The sequence below is a fragment of the Aulonocara stuartgranti genome, assembly GCF_965226115.1.
Source record: "Aulonocara stuartgranti genome assembly, chromosome: 23".
Lineage (NCBI taxonomy): Eukaryota > Metazoa > Chordata > Actinopteri > Cichliformes > Cichlidae > Aulonocara > Aulonocara stuartgranti.
Window position 1 is genome coordinate 13,457,183 of NC_138958.1, and position 20,658 is coordinate 13,477,840.

The 20,658-nt window shown below is 42.8% G+C and overlaps 1 protein-coding gene across 2 annotated transcripts in view; it reads right to left on the reverse strand.

Moving 5' to 3' along the window:
- Window positions 1-333: 333 nt before the first annotated feature.
- The window catches only part of lpp (LIM domain containing preferred translocation partner in lipoma), a 189,795-nt gene continuing 169,470 nt past the window's right edge, over window positions 334-20,658 (reverse strand). For both annotated transcript variants that reach the window (XM_082523210.1, XM_082523211.1), the window contains 3 exons: window positions 14,309-14,487; window positions 10,863-10,983; window positions 334-5,909 (listed from right to left, as the gene is read on the reverse strand). In XM_082523210.1, coding sequence (XP_082379336.1) covers window positions 5,781-5,909; window positions 10,863-10,983; window positions 14,309-14,487 — 429 coding nt within the window. In that variant the 3' untranslated portion in view covers window positions 334-5,780. The remainder of the gene's footprint in view (window positions 5,910-10,862; window positions 10,984-14,308; window positions 14,488-20,658) is intronic.

Sequence of the window (20,658 nt, forward strand, 5' to 3'; positions counted from 1 at the left end):
TCCAGCTAAGGACTGTTTGGGGAGACATGTAAGCAGGTGCATTAGCTGCTACTGAAGAGAGAGTGATTCAAGTAGTCACGGCTTTTACTTGTTGGGGATAAATCTCTTTCATCTGCAGGTACAGTGCAGAGGAAGTCACCAACAGGTGGCACGAGGAGAAGACAGAGAGAACGAGCTCATTACCTGGGCAATCCACCGGACCAGGAGCCGAAAGGCCAAGTGTTAACCGGCGGCGGGGGAGGGGGTGGACGGGCCCGAATCAGAGATAGAGGTTTAAGATTTTTCATATAATTAAACAAAACACAGCAAAAGGAAGCAAGACACAGAGACGTGTTGCTATTGCAAAGCTTTTATTGAAGGAAGAAAGAAAAAAACAAAAAGACTACATCAAGTCCCTTCAGAAGATCAAGAACAGATGCTTTACTCAAAATAGCGGCTCAGGCTATACGAGGTGAGTTAAAACTCGGGAGCGGCTGCAGCCTTAAGCACCTGATGGAGACATCTACAAAGGGGATAGTCTTTATTTACTTTGGTAAAAAAAAAAAAAAAACAGGTAAAGAAGTGAAGTTCTTTGAGGTGAAAGAGGAAACATGAAATACACAGTCAGAGTAAGGTGATTCAATACTGCTCAGCCGAAGGCACTTTACAGGCGGGGCTACGACGGCAGACAACGCGAACAAATTCACTTATGAAACAGTTTTCTTTATGAGAGGATTTGCATCATATGTGCTCCAATGAAAGGAAGCGTAACATGTTCAAAGACCAACCATAAAAATAACCAATACATGAGTTTGACACAGCTTCAGCGCATCAGCAGAGATTTACCTGTGCACATGGACCAGACCAGGGTATGCTGAGCAGAAAACATGTGCTAATAAACCAACTTGAAATCATTCATAACTAGTCATATTATTTGTTTACTGCTTTGTGAGTGCATTACATCCTTTTAATGTAAAGGCCTTATCTAGATAATACAGCTTCTTCTTCTGTTGAGGAAAATAGCAAACGACAGTGATGGACGAGTGCAGTGCAGTTTGGAGTCAGATTCCAGGCAAATGGAAGTCCAACATTCATTTGCCTTTTAGCTGTTTTGGTTTCCTGAATGAAGTCTTGTGGTATTTTGCAGCTAGACGCCCCAGAGTGACTTGTTGGAAAAGTGAAATGGTTTTTATCCAAGCTACTTCACAGAAACCGCGCTGCTGGCTGAGAACATGAAAGTACTGCATTTTAGCATCTTCAGCTCAAAACAACGAGCCCAAAGATGCTAAAATGCTCCAAGAAATGACGGGAACGGCACAGTCTGGTGTTGATTATCTGCACCTTTCACTGCTACTTAATCAGGTGTTAAAGACATCATTAGATCATCAACAGAGAAATTTTGATGTAAAGATTTATTGAAAAATGTAGATGTCTGTAGAATAATAACACCAACACTGCAGACTGGTTCCTTCTGTGTGCCAGAGGTTACAAAATCTCCTGGTAAAGCAAAAGTTTGATAGCGCTAAATTAAAACAGGGCGGCAGTAATTTTGTTTTCCTGGTAGCCATCAGCGGATTTTCATGAGCAGCTGACACGGTGGTCTGTGCCACAGCTGGAATAACTCTGGAAACCTCCTGGCAAAACAAGAGCTCCGCTGTTCGACGGAGGCAGAGAAGGCGACGAGGGGGAGCGAGAACGAACCTCAGACGGCATTCTTACAAAGTAGAAATACCACCAACCCAAACCTGCGTACTCATTAGCTTCGCGACAGTGGATGATTCTTAAATGGAGGGCAATCCAGTCTTTGTGACAGCGGTGCGAGGGAAGGAGTGGCAGGAAGGTATCTACTGTCACTTCAACCCCTACATGCACCGAAGATCTGAAAGAATTCCTGATTTTACGCTGAACTGCTGTCACGTTGGGAAGTTTGCTTTGGCGGATTTGTTGACGTCTGTAACATCCACTTACTGAACGCTGTCGAGGCATGCATCATATTTTCTACACAGCCCAATTTTATTATAGATGTGTATTTTCTGTTTTCAAATATTCCTAAAATATGAATGGAGTAGCAGCTGTTACAGTAAAGTACAGCAAACAGAGGCTGAAACTAAAATGTTTAACTAACTGCAGCCTGACTCAGAACAGAAGGCCGTGGGAGAAATGCACAGCTGCCACGTCCACTGCCGACGAGCTGCAGGTCAGCTGCTGTTTCACGTGTAAAAGTCTCAGTGCATCTTTAATACTGACGCCTGATTATCCAAACAAGGGCCACAGATAAAGTGACATGCTAACGCAGCATGAATCCCAGCTGTAGTCTCATTGTGGTATATTTTCCCAAAGTATTAGAAGTAAAAAAACAGGAGAATAAATCTCCAGTTACTAGACAGAAGAACAGACCCGACTGTCCCAGCTTTAGTTCTCTTAATCACCGCCTAACTAATTAAGCTGCGATACTCAAGATGACTGTAGACGTTGCTTCTAAACAGTTCAGCGACACCGTGGAGACATTTTTAAAGATCTTTAGGACAGATTACAGGTTTTTAGTTGAAGCAGTGCACTCGCTGCTTACTGAACTGTAAAAATACTGTATTTTGGGGGGGGGGGTTTGTATATGACCGATGGACCTTTTGCGTACAGCAATGCGCTCCAAATATTGATGGAAAATGTCCTGAGGACGTGAAGTTTATGTTGCCTAACCTTTTCAGAGAACCAGCCCTCGCTCCGTTCCTGCTGCAGGCATGTGAGCTAGTACCAAATGTAAACTGCCTAACCAGCTTCCACCTTCTCAACTTTAAATACCCCGCTCAATTCCAAATAGAAAGCTTAGTCAATTTTTAAGTTAAAAAACAAACAAATAAACAAGCAAAAAAAAAGAAAATCTGCGACAGTAAAGGTTTGGTGAATTCTTCGTTCACCTTATTAGCACAGTCGTCTTTACAACGCGATACCCTGGTTGAAACTCTGCTGTAACAGGACGCACTGATTACATCTGATGTAGTAAATAGAGATCAGAGGCAATAAACAGGACTAAATGTTGTGTAAGGAAAACAGGAAAGAGGAGACGAATTCTCTTAAAGTTAGAATGAACTTCTCTGATCGAGCCTCGGGAATAATGCGCCTCGGTTAGCTCCAGCTAATAAACTAGCAAAGCATTGCAACTTGTAGTTACTTGTAGTTTCAAAGTACCATGTGGAGATTTTCTAAGAACAAATCAACATAAAGTTTCACTTTTGTTCTTCTGACAAAACAGCTGAATGTTCGTATGAACCTCATGTTCTGCTAGCTTGTAGCTGGTCGTCACTGTTTTTGTGGCTGCAGAGCTGCGCTTTGGATTTCTCTGTTGTCATTTTACGTGTTTGTGGTCATGTGCATCTGCTTGGATTTTTCTCGTCTCGTCTTTTTAGCAGTTTTCTGTCACTTTGTCGTCACGCTACATCTCGTTACAGCTTTTTTTTTTTTGTCTTTTTGTTGCTTCTTGTTGGAAATTTTTCACTTCATGTTGTCGTTTTATGTCTTTTTTAAAAAAATTCTTTTTATTTGTTTTGTCATGTTGGGGCGATCGTGGCTCAAGAGTTGGGCATTCGCCTTGTAATCAGAAGGTTGCCGGTTCGAGCCCCGGCTCGGACAGTCTCGGTCGTTGTGTCCTTGGGCAAGACACTTCACCCGTTGCCTACTGGTGGTGGTCAGAGGGCCTGGTGGCGCCAGTGTCCGGCAGCCTCGCCTCTGTCAGTGCGCCCCAGGGTGGCTGTGGCTACAATGTAGCTTGCCATCACCAGTGTGTGAATGGGTGGATGACTGGATATGTAAAGCACTTTGGGGTCCTTAGGGACTAGTAAAGCGCTATATAAATACAGGCCATTTACCATGTTGCATGTTTCAGTTTTTTGGTTGGGTGGGGAAACAGTTTTCTTTTCATTTTTAATTTTTGTTTATCTCTTGGTCTTTTTTAAGGCATTTTTTCACCATTTCTATTTTTTTTAGGGTTTATGTAGTTTCTTTGTAGTTACTTACAATTTTTACTTTCAATTTCTTTGGAGCCAAGCCATTTTGTTTTCCTCTTTACAGTCTTTATACTTGTCTTATATAATTTTGCTGGAATGTTTGCATATCTGTGCCATCATTGTGTGCCTCTCTGTGGTCTTCTTTGTCTTTGCAGTTGTTTTGTGTCACTCTGTATCTCGGTGTAGACACTGTGTGCTTCTTTGTGGTCTTTTTTTGAAGCCGTTTTCTTTGCCTGACGTCTTTATTGTGTTTTGATTGTCGTTTTTTGCGATAAACAGTAAAGTCATACTCCACAAGGTACGTTAAACTCACCTAGTACTGCTGTAACTTCGGAATGAACCCTCAGATTAAGCTCTAAAGCTTCTGGTCCATCGCTCTTGGATCGAGCAAATAACATAATCAGTTATTTTTGGGAAACTCTCACGGTCCCTTCTTTGTCCATCAACTTTGAAACAAACAGCAAATATAAAAGATGAGCGTTAATGAAACAATCAGCACTGACATAAAGCACAGAGACGCACAGAGACACACAGTTTGATTACAGGGTTACAATAAGGACACTTATGATCACATCTGTACATGTAAAATATTTCCTTAAATCATAAAATTTCTCATAAAGTGTCGATGCAATTAACATTAAAAATTGCATAGGCATGGAATATTCTTTATTTCTGTGAGACTGCTTAAAGAACAATCACTGCTTTTGTCTATGGTCGTTAAAAAGGGGCAAGTTACACAATTATACACTGAAAAAAAACAAAAACAAGAATTAAACTCAACACAAAGGTTGTGTTTATATGATTGTGCTGCTCAGGCCAAAATGGAAAATAATCAACCATATGCATGAAAGAATATCCAGCTGAAAGGAAAATATTGTGCTAAAAAGGAGGTGTGGTTTTTTTGTTCTCAACAGCAGAAATAACTGTTTATCATTCCTGCAGTACAGAGCAGTTTACTCTAAATAACGTGGAAATACATACAAACATGGCAGTTTAGATTCGCTTTTTGGAGTTATGCAGAGCTGTTTTGAAAGCCTTCGTTGGGTAATTTCATCCCATTTTGTGTACTGTACTCTGATTTGTCCTGCAGAAAAACAAACAAGTTTTTCCTAAAAATACTGCTAAAGCTACAGTCACACACGCGCACACTGACATCCATCCACAACTTCACCTGCACAGTAAACATATTAAACATTTTGCACGTCCTGCTCGTGTTTTAGATCAGAAAAAGAAGTCGGAGAGGAACATTATGGGCCCGTGCATGCACGTGCAACCTAGCTAAAAGATATGTGCTGGTGATAAATACGATAACAGGAGGATAACAGGGGTGGTGATGTATATTGGAGACGGATTTAGATTTAAAGTAGCAGTGCAAAAATTGTAGGAAATGCGTAAAAGCTCTATGGCTTAGAGTTAAATGATGAACCAGCTAGCTTAGCATTTTTACAATAAAATAATGCAATATAATATAATTATAACTAAACCCTCTTTCAGTGAGCTTTAGAGATCCTTTTTTTTTTAAACCTTCAGACTGAGGAAGAGCAGTTGCTTCCCATGTCTTCCTCTCTTTATGTTAAGCTACAGGAAGAAAACTTTAAATAAGAAAAACTCTTCTGCAGTGATCGTACAGAGTAAATAATTATATGTGAGCGTGTGAATGTGATGCCACAGTATGTTTTGTTACTTAAGGTGAACATTTATATAGAGCCATATATATGTAAATGAGGAATGCAGGCTTTTGTGGATGTTTGCAAGAAACCAAAAGAGCGAGCGAGGGCCGGGTTATCACAGTTTAGCTGTTTAGAGGTCAGTGGTGGCCTTGGCGGTGAGGGCCTGGATGCGGCTGGTGTTACAGTTTTTGCAGAGCACGTGTCCATCCAGCGGGTAGCAGCCCTGGTTATCCCCCTCCGAGAGTAGGGAGCCGCAGTCCTGCAGGACACAGATAGTCCGTTAGTCCACAAACACAAACGGGGTCATTATCCACGCTCACCGGTCAGACACATTCACCCTCCTCTCTGCACTCAGGCTCTAAACGACACATTTACTGCTATCTAAAAGCTCAGCCAGTGTCACGTTACGGGAGCTTCTCTGCAGAAAAGCCTGTGCTACGGTTCTCTGCCAGTTGGTGAGTCTGAATGGAAACAACTGGTTAGTACTCAGACACAGTTGGGCTTAACTCCCAATCTTTCAAGGATTTAAATTCGGACTTTTTTTCCCCCCTTGTAAAAGTGTTTCAAGCAGAACAATTTTTCTAAGTATGATTGCAAAATGTGTGTCCTCTTTTACAGATTCTAATATAAATGTATTCCAGCTCGTCTCTTTCAGGAGTGGAAGCATCAGATATTTGTCTATTTCTCTGTGTTCCGGCTCCTTTCTTTGTCACGGGTATTAATGCAAAGTGTGCTCTTGTGTTTTTACTTACAGTGAGAATGATTTGAGTGGAGAAAATATTTTTATTTTTGAAGCTTTTACAATAAGAAATAATCCTCATTCATAGTAAAACTCAATTTTGTGTGAAAAAAAAAGCAGTTTTAGCCTGCTCCCCTTTAAACCACTTTTTTCTGATTGGCTGCCCCTCTTGAACTTGTGGGCGGAGCTTCCGTGCCTGAGACGTCCATATTAGGGTTATTCCCACTCAATGACGTAATGCAACATTCCCAACAGTGAGTGTGTGTTTGGTTCACAGGGATTATAAGTACTTATGGAGATTTATGGAGCGTAGGAAATTTAGGAAAAGCTCAATAGATCCAAATTTATTCGAACAGCTTTTATGGAATTTTACATCTTTTTAGATAAACTAAAAAGATGGCAACGAAAGGAGCATGTAACCAAATTGCATGACTTCATAAGAGTGGCATCAGAGAGGCAAAGGGGGACTATAGGAGGAGGATCGAGGACCATTTGAAGAGTAATACCAGCCGGCAGGTGTGGCAAGGCATCCAGCACCTAACCAACTATAAGATCAATCTCGGAGCTGCGGACGGTGACCTGGAGCTGGCAGAGGAGCTGAATATCTTCTTTGCCCGCTTTGAGACCAGGGTACCGGAGGTATTGGAGCCACAGCAGCAACACGCCACCCATAGCAGCACCACCCTCACCCTGGAAGAGCACGAGGTGAGGCGCATGCTGCAGGCTGTTAACCCGAGGAAGGCGGCGGGTCCTGATGGTGTGCCAGGTCGAATATTGAGGGATTGTGCAGGACAGCTGGCTGGGATCTTCACCAGGATTTTCAACAAATCCCTCGCACAGGCGACTGTCCCACTCTGCCTGAAGTCCTCCACCATAGTCCCCTTGCCTAAGAAGCCCCACATCACCGGCCTGAATGACTACAGACCGGTGGCACTCACCCCAGTGGTAATGAAATGCTTTGAGAAGCTGGTCCGCAGACACATCACAGCAGCCCTGCCCCGCAGCCTGGATCCACACCAGTTTGCCTACAGAGCAAACCGATCCACGGAAGACGCTGTAGCCACAGCACTCCATGCTGCATTAACTCACCTGGAAGAGCATGGTAGCTATGTGCGGATGCTCTTCGTGGATTACTGCTCAGCTTTTAACACCATCCTTCCACACAAACTGGTGGCCAAGCTACAAGACCTGGGGCTTCCATACAGCACCTGCATGTGGATCAATAGCTTCCTCTCGGGCCGTAGACAGAGAGTCAGAGTTGGCCATCACACATCCTCAGCCCTGAGTCTCAGCACTGGCTCACCCCAGGGCTGTGTGCTCAGTCCACTGCTCTACTCTCTCTACACACACGACTGCACTCCTCGCCACCACAGCAACATCTTTGTGAAATTTGCAGATGACACCACAGTGGTGGGGCTCATTTCCAAGGGAGACGAGTCTACGTACAGAGACGAGGTGGAGCAGCTGACGTCATGGTGTAAGGCCAATAACCTCCTCCTCAACACTTCAAAAACCAAAGAACTCATAATAGACTTCAGAAGGAAAAAGGCAGAGATCCAACCACTATTCATAAATGGGGACTGTGTAGAAAGGGTGGCAAGCTTCAGCTTCCTGGGAGTCAATATAGAGGAGAACCTTTCCTGGAGTGTGAACACCTCCGAGCTGCTGAAAAAGGCCCAACAGAGACTGTACTTCCTGAGAATTCTCAGGAGGAATAACATCACACAGAAACTGCTGGTGTCCTTCTACAGAGCCACCATTGAGAGTGTTCTAACTTACTGCATATGCATCTGGTACACTAGCTGCACAGGGGCTCAGAGGAAAGCACTCCAAGGGATCATTAACACCGCCCAAAAGATCACTGGCTGCCCTCTCCCCACACTGGAAGTTCTACACAACGCCCACTGTTTTAAAAAGGCCCAAAACATCATAAAAGACACCTCACATCCTGGCCACTCCCTGTTCGAACTGTTGCCCTCAGGCAGACGGTACAGGGCAATCAGAGCAAGGACTAATAGACTCAAACACAGCTGTTATCCAACTGCAATAACACATCTGAATACTACAAAAAAATGTCCATCACGCCACTCTTGTGTTAATCTATGCACGGTCTGAAGCATGTGTGTGGGAATGTATGTGAATGTTTTACTGTTATATCTTATTAGTATTTTAAGTATTCTATCTATTTTATTTATTGAATTTTATTGTTTTATTTATATTTTGATATTGCTAGGGATGATGCAATGATCGGGGACCATTCTTAATTTCGTTGTTCTCATGACAATGACAATAAAGTTTCTGATTCTGATTCTGAAGAAAGGTAATATGTTTACAAGGCTGAAGAAGTCACTTTGATGAGTGATGAAATGTTGCATCCAGATGAAGAAAATCAACTTTCTGAGAATTCCTTACCAGGATTATTGAGCATGCAGTTTAACGCCTCAAACGAATCAAACAGGAAAACATTCCACTCTAGCGCCTTTAGTTTATGTCATATTGACATATATATTCTTATGAAGTGGTAGTTAGCAATGAGACAGAAAAAAATGGTAAGCCTGTTTGCTTTGTCACTGTGAGCGCGTTAGCCTTTTTAGCTCAAAGCAGCGCAGCCTGACAGAGACTTTTGTGGTTGATTCTTTGATTATCGTTTCCTTTTTGAAGCACTTGGCTGATTCATGTATCACATCTTGTTAATTCTTGGAGATTTTGTAGACTCCGCGTGTTCTTTTTCAATATGCCTAAGCTCTTGTTTGGCCCTTTTCAAAGCAAAGTAACACCGAGTTACTGCTGAGCTCCGCTCTGATTGATCCAGTCTGGGAGCAGACGCACTCTTAATCATGAAGCTCACAAATACCTGAGAGATGACTGTGTTTGTGTTCTTACTGCTCGCTCTGCTCTGTGAGGCTTACTTGAAAATCGCCTGTTGAAGATTCCTGTTATGCTACAACATTAGGTAACACCACTCTTAATAATTGGTACAATTATTGTTATTCAGTTTTAATCTATAGTTCTTTTTTCATCTGTGAACATTATCTGCCTACTGTAAAAATGATGCTCTAGTTAAAAAAAGGAATACATAACACGTCTAATTATAAACTAATTTTTATGGCACGCATTTATGATTAAAACACAAGTTATATCATAGCTAATAATCAGTACACAACATTATTATCTCATTTTTGCTATTCATTTTCAGTTATTCGGTTTAATTAACCATCGTTTTACATTCTGTTACAGCGGTTATCACACAGTGTTGTCAGGCTCACATGATGTGTGTCCCTGTGTCACATCAGGCAATCATAAAGTCGTGAAACTGTGCCTTTTTGTGACTTGGAGACATGACAAACTACACATTGCTTCTCGGTCATTCACGCTTGACCTCTTTCACGATGCGCGTGATGTCACTGAGCAGAAGGCACCGCCGACATCCAGGAAAAGAATGTAAACTGACGATGGCAACTGGAGCAGTGTGCGCGATACCGATCTGTCAGCGCCATTTCACAGCTCGTCCTGAGTTGCACCACCAGCTTCACTCCTCTTCTGTTCCGCTCGTGTTTACAGGTGTACACAGCTGAGCAACTGCCCTCCTATTGGTTGAGCTCACAGAACTAAACTGTCGAGGAGGACAACATGCAAGCTTTTGTGTCAGGATTTTGTGAAGTATGCTAAATGCTCAGTGGGAATAAACATTCAAATTCCGTGCACGACATGCAAAAGGGACTCCCTACGATCCAAGTCGGGCCGTAAGCGTGCGGCGTGAACCCGGGGATGCCAAATGTTGCTCTGTTAGTGTGCAGCTCTGTTGTCTGACTGCAGCCTTCAGCTGGTTTCTGTGTGTTGTGGTAAGATGTGGTGAGGTGTGCGCTCTTTACATGCCAAGAAACAAACAGAATGTACAGATACACACAATGCTATGGCATTATTTTTCCATTGTCTGTGACACTGGCTTACACCCAACCTTCCTTTCTCTCCCCGACACACACACACAGACACACACACACACACACTCAGAACTCCATCTACTCATTGCTCCCTGGTGACAAAATTCTTCTCTTGTTGAGCCCCTTCAGCTGAACTAATCTGCTCTGCTTTGCTTTGACCTTTATGTCTGTGCTCACGCTGGTGCAGCTCTTTGACAATGTGACACGTTACTTCTCTTTTAGCCGGGCACGTAACGTCTCAGCGCCGCTTATCAAGCAGGCGAGCGGCGCCTGACAGATTGGTTTCTATGTAAGTCCGTGAACTTTGCAGAGGAGAGACGGGAAGCTATTTCGAGGCAGGTAAGAGAAGGATGATTCACTCGTCTCGCTGAAAAGGTGACTCGGGGGATCGGTGTGTACGTTATGCCTTATACCTTTATGCAGTAATGACTGTCACCTGGAGCCGTGCAACATTATTCAGAACCATCACTGCTAATTATAGAGGACACACACACACACACACACGGGATTGGTAAACACACAGAGCTCGTACCTCACAGCGGTAGCACTGCACATGGAAGTCACGGTCCAGGGCCACAATACGAACGGTCTCCTCCTGGCCCGGTGCCGGCATTATAGGCTCAGAGCACACACAGCAGCGAGGAGCAAACTTCCTGTGAAAAACAACCAAGAACAACAGAAATAAGCTCAGAACAATCTGCAACATTGTGACCTTTACTGACTGTTTGCCATTAGCACAAAGCTTACAGAGTTTCACTGCACGGTTCAAGCAGAGGTGCAACTAATGGCTCTTTTCATTAGCGAATTAATCTATTAATCATTCTGTCTGTACGTGTACAACAAGGACATCTCTAAACTCAAGTTTAAATTGCTTTTGTGTGACACGAAATCCCAGAGAAAAAGCAGCAAATCATTCTGAGAGGCTAAAACTAAGAAAAGCTTTGACATTTTTCTTGATTTAATAAATAAACGAATGATTTCTTGACCGTCGGCTCTCCCAGTATTCGCCAAACTTCACGTTGTGCAGCCCCTCAATCTAAGAACCCGTGATTATCATCTGACAGCCGGGCACATCGGCAAATGTTTACAGGCTTTCGGTGCAGCCATCAGGCCTTGTGCTTCCATGTGCGAGTCACGGTTTAGGGAGGCAAAGAAATGAGGAAAAAGCGACCAAAAGGCTAAATCATTGCGATCGTTGTGATCTTTGTGGTGCTCTTCACATAGACTGTTGAACCTGTTTCAATATTTACGGAAGATATTCTAAAACGTTCTCATGACATTAACTGTGGTTTTCAACCATTTTAATACAAAACTGAAATAAAAAATACCGTAAAGTTCTATTTATTTAGATAAACTTCATCCTTTATTACATCCATCCTTCTGTTTCAAACCAAGTCTCAACTCATCTGGTTTGTGGGTGTGTCATATTTCAAATATTTTGTGCATAAACACTCAAATATTTTGAGATTTATAATCCAAACACAGCTTTCATTATCATACTTATCATACCAATGGCACAATTTCTGTAAAAACTATGAAAGGTTTAACTGTGAACATAAAAATATACACTAGGGCTGATGCCTGTAAATGTTGCCACATTTGAAGTCACTCGAAGGTTAACTATTTCATCACTCAAACATGAAGAGTAGACAAAATCTAGAAAACTACATTTACTAAATATAGAGGGGGCATTCTGAGAAATCTTATCGGACACTCTCAGTGAGTTTTACAGAACAAACCTTTGAACTTGCAAATGCCTTTAGCGGAAGAAGGTCTGTCTAACAATAGAACTGATGAGGATATGAAAAGTGCAGTGAGATTCTAGGTCCTGTCACATGACCGAAAGTTCTTCTGTTCTACACGTGCACCCATTGTCTGTAAATCGGGAAGTAAAGAGGTTAGGTGGCTTTGGGGAACCACGGCCCAAAAAAGAAAAGAAAAAGAAAGATTCTCGTCGTGGCTATTCCTCGACACAAAGGGCCACGCTGTGGAGGCCACGCTTGTCACGTGAAATTAAACACGGGCCTTGCGTTGGGCTTCCCAAACCGAGAGCTGCACACTCATGCCAAGAGCCAGCGTTTTACTTCTGTTTCCCTTCTGGTCACCGAGTAAAGAAGGAACATTTCTGGGAAGCTAGCAGTTATGCAATGAGTGGAGGGTGACGCAATGACAGGAATGTACTACTAAATTCATGTCTACATATCCAGTTCACTAGATTTGTGAAACTGTTTGCAATGTTTCCCAAAAAGGAAGCCCTAACGTTCTGACGAGGAGCTTTAAAAATGCATGAATTTACAAAAGTTAGTAAAGGATTTTAAAACAGCATGTCTTGTGTTGTATGTTGCTAAACAAGCTGTTAACACAACACTGATATATTATCACTTCATGAAATCTTTACGGGGACACCAAGCAGGTAGAGAGCAACATCAGTATCCATTTCTACATTGATTCTGTTTGTTAAATGCTGATGGAGCCCTCAGTGCATCGTATGTTAAAAAAAAAAACCCCAACAACATATTTTTAAGTTCTTGTCTCTTAAGTCCTGCTCGCTAGATGCCCACTTTCGTCTGATTGGCTGCCCCTCGCTTGGCTTCCGTAAATAGCACAAGTGCTTCTAATCCATGACTCCTCCTCTTAAGCAAGAACTGTACCGTGACTGTACAAAAGGTCAGTGCTGACCTGACACAGATTATTACATCCCCTGGCATTAAACATTTAAGTTGCCTTGTTGGCCACGATAACCTGGTACCAGCTCCTGACGTACATGTACAGCAGACGGATGTAGCCAGGATTACATCACCCACTGGTAAATGTAGGATGGTGGATGAAAGTGACCCAGTAGCAAAGGGCACCACATTATCAATGAGCATAAAATAGCCGGGTCCTAAAATACACAGAGCTCTAATATATTTTTTACTCAGAATAGGAAAGTAACTTACAAAAATATAAATAATGCTTTTTTAAAGAAGACATTAAACTTGGAAAATTAGGAAAAAAGTTCACCGAGGTAAAAATCAAGCGAGACGAAGGGTCATTTTCTCACAATCGTCTCTACAGTCGTACTTTGTTTTACATCCAGAGGAGTTGCCCCCTGTTGGCCGTTAGAGGGAACGAAGGTTTACGGCACATTTGCAGTGGATTCATGTTTCTGTCCAGAAGCTATTGTCTAATCCAGGTACCTTTAAGGTTAATCCTGGCTTTCCTGTACTATGAAGGTGGTTCACTTCTTTCAGAGGTATAATCACCATGGTAACCTACTGTATGCTGTGAACCGGAGCAGGTTATGTTCCAGATTAAAGGTCAACACGCACAAAATTGCTGGATGAGGATCAGTGAGAAATATAGATTCTTAGATGGAGCTTTAGTCTCTGTTGGCTGGAAACGGTTTCCAACACCATGGAGGCTGTAGCTGAAGGAACAAATATAAAAAACATTCATTTAATGACATACTCAAGTACAGTATAATCCATCAGATTCTATTGTGTCCGAATGATATTCATAGATCCGCCGTAGACACTGCATTTAGCCTTGCTGGCTAACAACAACAACAACTCAGACTTTATTAATATAGCAGATCTTTTAAAGTTGTCCTGACCAAAGCGATTAAAGCACACGCGTTTAATGCTATATTATTCTACAGCGTTTTTCCTTTCACACAAACTCACAGTCTGCTGCTTTGTCTGCAGCAGCTGTGCTGCTTTCAGCCTGTATTATATGCTTAACCTCTTAATACGTTTCCCATTCATCTTCCCTTGTAATATCAGCCACTCTGCTCCCATTACACTTATGAATAATTGTAATTGGTCAGCTGCTGCTAACGCCACATACAGGAAAAACCCTGGGTTAACTTATAACCAGCTTTGTGCGACCTCTTATCTGCGTTACAGTATGACAAGTGAAAGCAAACTTCCCTCGTGTGTACACGTCAAATATAGCGATGAGTGACGCTTCAAATCTAAAAGGGACTTGTTTACATACTTGTGGAAATCCTCGATGCAGTGGATGTGGTTGGAAGCGTCCACAGTGAAAGGGATGCCGTCCAGGCTGCGGTGACACACCACGCAGGTGAAGCAGTGAGGGTGGTAGGCTTTCCCAGTAGCTCGCAGGATGCGCTCCATAATGGGCTTACTGCAGATGGTGCAGGTCTCAAGGGTGTTCTGTAGACACAAACACACAGACACCCACACGGTTACACAACAAACCTGATGATGACCGAAGTGATTTAGAGGATTCATTTACAGTGGGCCTTGTTAACAAGTTGGCTACGAAATTTCACCAGCATGGAAAATGTGAAAACCCTGCATTTTCTCCCAGTTTTTGTAGGCTGTGATTAGAAACTTCCTGTCGCCAGTGTTGCACTTCTGGTGGCTCTGTGCCCATTTGTGCTTGTGCAACTTATAAATCCACACTAGGGACCTTTAGCTCGGCTGTCCTCAAATGCCTCCGAAGCTGAAGGAATCTGATTAGCACTCCTCTCGAAACACAAACACAGTCATTTTTCAGCTGCCCTCACCCACACTCCATCCTCCCGTATGCAAGAGTGCGAGCAGTAAATATTTCCACTTTGTGATGACTGCAGGATTTCTGCAGCCAGGCGACTGGGCAAGCGGCCCGCGGGGAGACGTGGCCGCTGCCTGCCTCTGACTTATCTGTGGCATCTCTCTTCTTAATATCTGCCGGGAGACACCATTTGTTATTTCAATATTTCATAAATAACGACTGCCTCTCTAAACAGCAATGCAATTACAGGGGGATGGATATATCATGTGAGAGTGATCAATGTGCGGCCCGATGCGGCTGCGTGCGACTTGATGGGCCCCGCCGTCACTGCTCCTCGCTCAGGCATTTCCTGGATCTCTGTTGTCTCTCTGTTCGCCGCCTCCCTCTCCTCCTCCCCCCTGTTTTGCGCTTGACTGGGCTAAAGAGTGCACGGTTCAGCTGTTCCCATTGGCTCCCACTGTAGTAGCAAGCTGCCTCAGTGTTTCCAAACACAGCTCGGGGTGTGTAGCAACACTGCGCTGCGTCATCGGCTGCCTCCCAGTCGCCCCGCCGGGCTCTGCCGCTTAAAATGACACTTCTGTGACCGCTCGGCCGAGGTAAACTCGAAACCCCCCCCCCCCGTCCGGCTGTGCAGCACATGCACCGACGTTCAGTCTGTATGCAAATGAATGAAGAAGCCTTTTACAGAATGAGGCTCATTAGTTCACGTGCACGGTTAAACTGCTCCTGACACGGCTCTCGTAACACGATCGCGTGCCACCGGAGGGCGAGAGGGCAAGAGAGGAGGGCAGCTGACGCTTGACTGCAGGCTGGAGAAATGTGGTTTGAAAAATGGCCGTTTCTTCAAGGCACTCCTGGAGAGGCATTATTTCATGAAAAGCAATGAGTGCAGACATGCTCAGTACCCCCCCTCCCCACACCCACACCCCTCCAAGATGGTAATAGAAATAAACATTATTCCCAGGGCAACGTTTGTGTATAAACAATGTCCATATTGCAGTCCCGCTCGATCCTGGAAGTGGAATAAAGCCTTTAATGAGCTCGCTGCACTGAGCCCTGGAGGTTTGCCTCGCACACGCACACAGACAGAGAGAGGTAGAGGTAGAGATCGAGAGAGGGGGGAGAATATATTTGCAACCTGAGAATCTGAGTGAGATACCAGGGCCAAACAGCACTAAACCATCTTCAACTCTTACTCATCTGCCTGCATTTCTACTTACTTATTCTCATCTGCCCTTCATGTGGGAATACCTTGCCCTTGTTTAGCTTAACTAGAGCATATGATTTCACAGCACACAGTTCCTCCGGGCCATTGTAATGAGTACAGTACTCAAAAGACAAAATTTCTCTCTGATGGTAAGATTCTATGACCTCAATTCATTTATTCTGCTCAGCCACTGTTGTTTTTCCCATTCACTCGTGACTCCTGTTATTTGGGATTAAGTAACGTTTATTAAGGTCTGTTACAGAAAACCGGGTCTGATGTCAACACAGAGAATGTTCATGGTCTGCGGTTGGGCACGACTTCCACAGATGGTTTAGGAAATTCTGCATAAATCACTTCATGCCCTCCCTGTCAGACATTCAGGTCCCTTGTAGTTTGCCACTAGAGGGCTGTATATGTCTGCAGATGTCCGGGTTTTACTTTTCCCTTGACTAAATGTGATGTATTCAAGCATATGTATTCTTTTTTTCCTCCTCTCTCCCTCAAACATTTCTCTAAGTGTTTGCCCAGAAGGCTAAACAAATGTCTAGGCAGATGAGGTAAAGTAAATTTAGGTCAGACAGCCTCTTGCTGAACCGAGGTTTGAGTAGAGTGTGTTAAAGTCAATCGCGACACCCATTTTTCTTTCATTTTAAGCCATTTTACTTTTGCTATAAAGTGCTCCGGCAACACCAAATGAGAGCTCGCACAGTCCGGCTCAGCTTCTCACCGTTTGGGAACGGCCTAACAAAACGGCGTTCGACACAGCTGTCTGTTAGGATGAGAACTGCGATGGCGAACAAAGCACGTAACGGAGTCAAGCGGTCCCATGTGATCCGCTCTGAACATGAGAGTTGGGCGACAGAAAGAGATGCTCACACCAGAAAAAAATACACACAATGAAGTCTGGGACTCTAATATTAAGTCTTTTGTCTAGTGAAAATGTTTCACTAATTTCCGCTTCAAGTCCACTTGTAATTTGCAGCTTTACTGGATCAAGTGACAATCAGCTCAGTTTTCAGAAATACTGGAGGGTTTGATGATAATTAATCAATTAGCCTGCACTTGTAAAAATACTGACGAGAAAATAAAAAAGCTAAAAAAAACCCCATTTAATTTCTGTAATGTAAGCGAGACTGAAAACTTGAAAACTTCCATGGCTCTTCTCTCCTCAGAATCCAGCGAACACTAATGTGTCTCTGTGTTTAAGTGCAAAGAGCAGCTAAAGGTAAAAGAATGCGGGAACAAAGACGTGTTTTCTGTGTTTGCACATGAAACGCTAAACAGCTGGAAATGTGATGTGGCATACTGTTGAGCTGAAGGTGTTCATCGTCTCTGCAACCGTAGCAACACAGATTTTTACACCTCTCCTTTCTCTCTCTTTCGCAACTTGGGCTGACAGGAGGTAGGCTGGAGATCAGTGAGGCTACACGCCATTTATGACCTGGCACGCTGAACTCAGAGCGGGCCAAATTTACAGATGATCTGATTCCGTGTGCATGTGTGTCACAGAATGTGCCGGTCAGCGCCCGGCCACGCCGTGTGACATCGCTGCACTCTGTTGAAGGTAGCTCTCTGATACCTAACAAGAGCTTGTAGGAAACATGCATCTGAGCGCTCTTCATGGACTGAATGAGAGTTAATGACTTGTTGTTGAACTATGAGTCAAATCACTGACCCTCCTAACTCCCGAGGGAAGGTGTCCACTGACTTAATGAACCTTGACAAGCAGCTTCTCTCCCTTTTATTGCTTAAGATGAGTCAATCAAGCGGGAAAAGAAGAAAGCCTTTTGTTAGAAACAGTTACTTACGTATACAAGAATTTTCTCCTGTGTCAAGTAGAATGGAAAAAAAATAAGAATGTAAAAAAAAAAAAAAAGGAAATTTCCCAACACAATTCAGCCTAACATAACACTGCAAACCACAAGAACAGAGGCAGAGGTTTGGGGAAATGATGTTAATTTAGACTGCACGGACTGCAATGCTGTTAAATCTCATGTTAAATACTGCAGTTTTGCTAGGTGCTGACATCATCCTAGATATCACCAAGTTACCTTTGACTTCAGTTCTTTCACACATGAGCAAAAGGAGCCAAGAGACCCCTCCAACTTCAAAATGAAGTTGAAGGGGTGAGGTTGGAAGTTTGCTTTCGTTGGCTTTCCAAGTTTATGCTAGGCTTTGCAATAGATGCTTGTTTGGGTCCAACTACAACTGCTCATAACATTAACCCTGCATGCTGAAAAGTGACACTTAACCAGTGCATCTAAAGGGACCTCTCTGAGCTTCCACATATGGTGATTTAGAAGTGAGAGACCTGTGTCACCACTGCCACAGCCGACTGTGTCAAAGCACAAGTATCAAAGGACACCTGATGTGTATCTGTGAGATGATACCAGCTTTGACAGCGTGCCAGTATTTGACACTTTGGGATGGAGAACAAACTCAAAGACTGACAGCTGAGCACCATGGGTGCATTACAGACTCAACTCTGTGGTAAAACACAACGCTCCACTTACTCTTCACCAATGTTCCCTCTAAGCTGCGTACGTGCGCAATTGCGCACTGCTGGCACGGTCTCTGCGCACAGAAAATCTGCGTTGCGCACAGAAAAAAAAAACTAACCTGAATTGAAATTTAAATTAATACTTTATACATTTTACAAATTTCTACAAATACAATTCTGTTTGGCAGTGTTAGTAAGTGACTGGCTGCTCCCGTATGGACGATTATTATGCCACCTTATCCCATAGTCCAGCCAATAATGCGATTCACATTCGTATATACGCAGCTAATTAACGACGTTGACAGGCTATGACAGCATCCGTATGTGCTGATACCGGTGTTTTAGCTAGCAAAGTTGCGTGGCTGATGTGGAGTGAAGCCACATTAATGACAACGTGTACAACCATTGGAGACGTGAGCAGGACAGACGGAACAATTGACGGAAAAAGTGTGGACTTTATACCAGTTTTTAAATTGTGTTGATAGGCCACGTAAAACCAGAGTTATGATAAAAAAATATCTGCTATGTTTGGTTTTCTTCCTGAATACTATCGTTGTTTATATTTACTGCAGGAAGAAACAGTAAAGACGGCTCGAAACACTCAAAAACCAAAAAAACCCTTTCCTATTGGTCGAAAAATGTACCATGGCGACCAATCAAAAAATGATATGGTAACGTGGCATCTAGTTGTTAAGAAACGGGGTCAAGTTTTAGGAGTGACGGCGGTGTTTTGAGATGTGAGAGATTTGAGACATTTAGCGCAAATCTTGTGTAGTTAGTGTGTAGTGTAGTTTTGTTGTGTGTGTCAGAACAATGAGGCGACTGCTGAATGTTACAGGTGTTACAGGAGTGATACATCTCCTGCTGTCAGGCCTGCAGGTATCAGGCTGTTGTTCTCCTTTATCTCATAGTGGACAGAAATGATTTTTTGGAGTGGCACAAACAATTTGTGTTGCATCAAATTTGATGCAGAACAGCTGATTGTTCTGTAAATAGTTTGAAATGTTTATTTAAAAAACGCCTTGGCTGCATTTTTAGGTTAAACAGCTGCAAAAAACTTTATTGTTTGCATAACTCAGTTACTTTTTTGAAGAAGTAACTATATAATTAATTGCCCAACATTGGTCATTATTTACTGTATTTTGCAGACAGAGAGTTACAGACTCTCTCCCAGACCACAGACCACAGAGCTTTATATAAAAAAAAAAAAAAAAAAAAAGAAAGTTGTGTTTTCAAAATTGGAGTTCAAGTTATTTTTACTTCCAACAGTGTTAACATGCTTCACAGGTCATGAACAAGATTTTTTTTTAAATTTTCATTGTAAGTGGGCTAAAGCAGTTAATTAAAAGTAGTCTAACATAAATGTAAATGCTGTAATTTGATTATTTTAATAAAACATGTAACTTGGATGGATTCGATGCTGGTGCGACCACAGTGCACACGTCTGCTGTTGCTCACAGTGGTTCAAGGGACTGCTCAGGGAGTTTGTATGTTCACTCAGACACATGAAAAATTAGAGGGAACACTGCTCTTCACACCACAGATGTATTAAATAAACTTGATATGGTGCTGATAACTCTTCCCACTGGTCTCTTGGTTTTTACCAACAAACCAACAAAAAATCCCTGCAGTCCCAAAAACATTTCCCAAAACAACTGTTAGAACACAGACAGCTACAAGCTGCTAACAGGGCACCTTCAAAAAGGATTAGACTGAATCTTCCGACCATAAAAGTTTTATATTCCCTAATTTTTTTCCTGACGCTACAAAAGCCTCGTGCAAGGTTGGGATGTGGGTGGGACAAAAGCAGGAAAACGATAATGCAAATGTACAGGAGGAAGCAAACGTGGAATCTAAGAAAAAAAATCTGGTTTGGCTCATCCGACAAACAAGGATCTCGCGACCGGGAACCCGGGTCCGTGTTTGGGGCAAGCTGACGACCTGCTGATTCATCTTCTTCAACCATTTTTTTAAAGGACAGTAGACACAAATAGACAAACTGATAAATTAAGAAAATGAAATTTAAAAAAAAGAGGTAAATCGATTTGATTCTGATATTGGGGGATTTGGTATATAGAAAAAAAAACAGAGTTATACAGCTGCATATTTTTTATGATATTA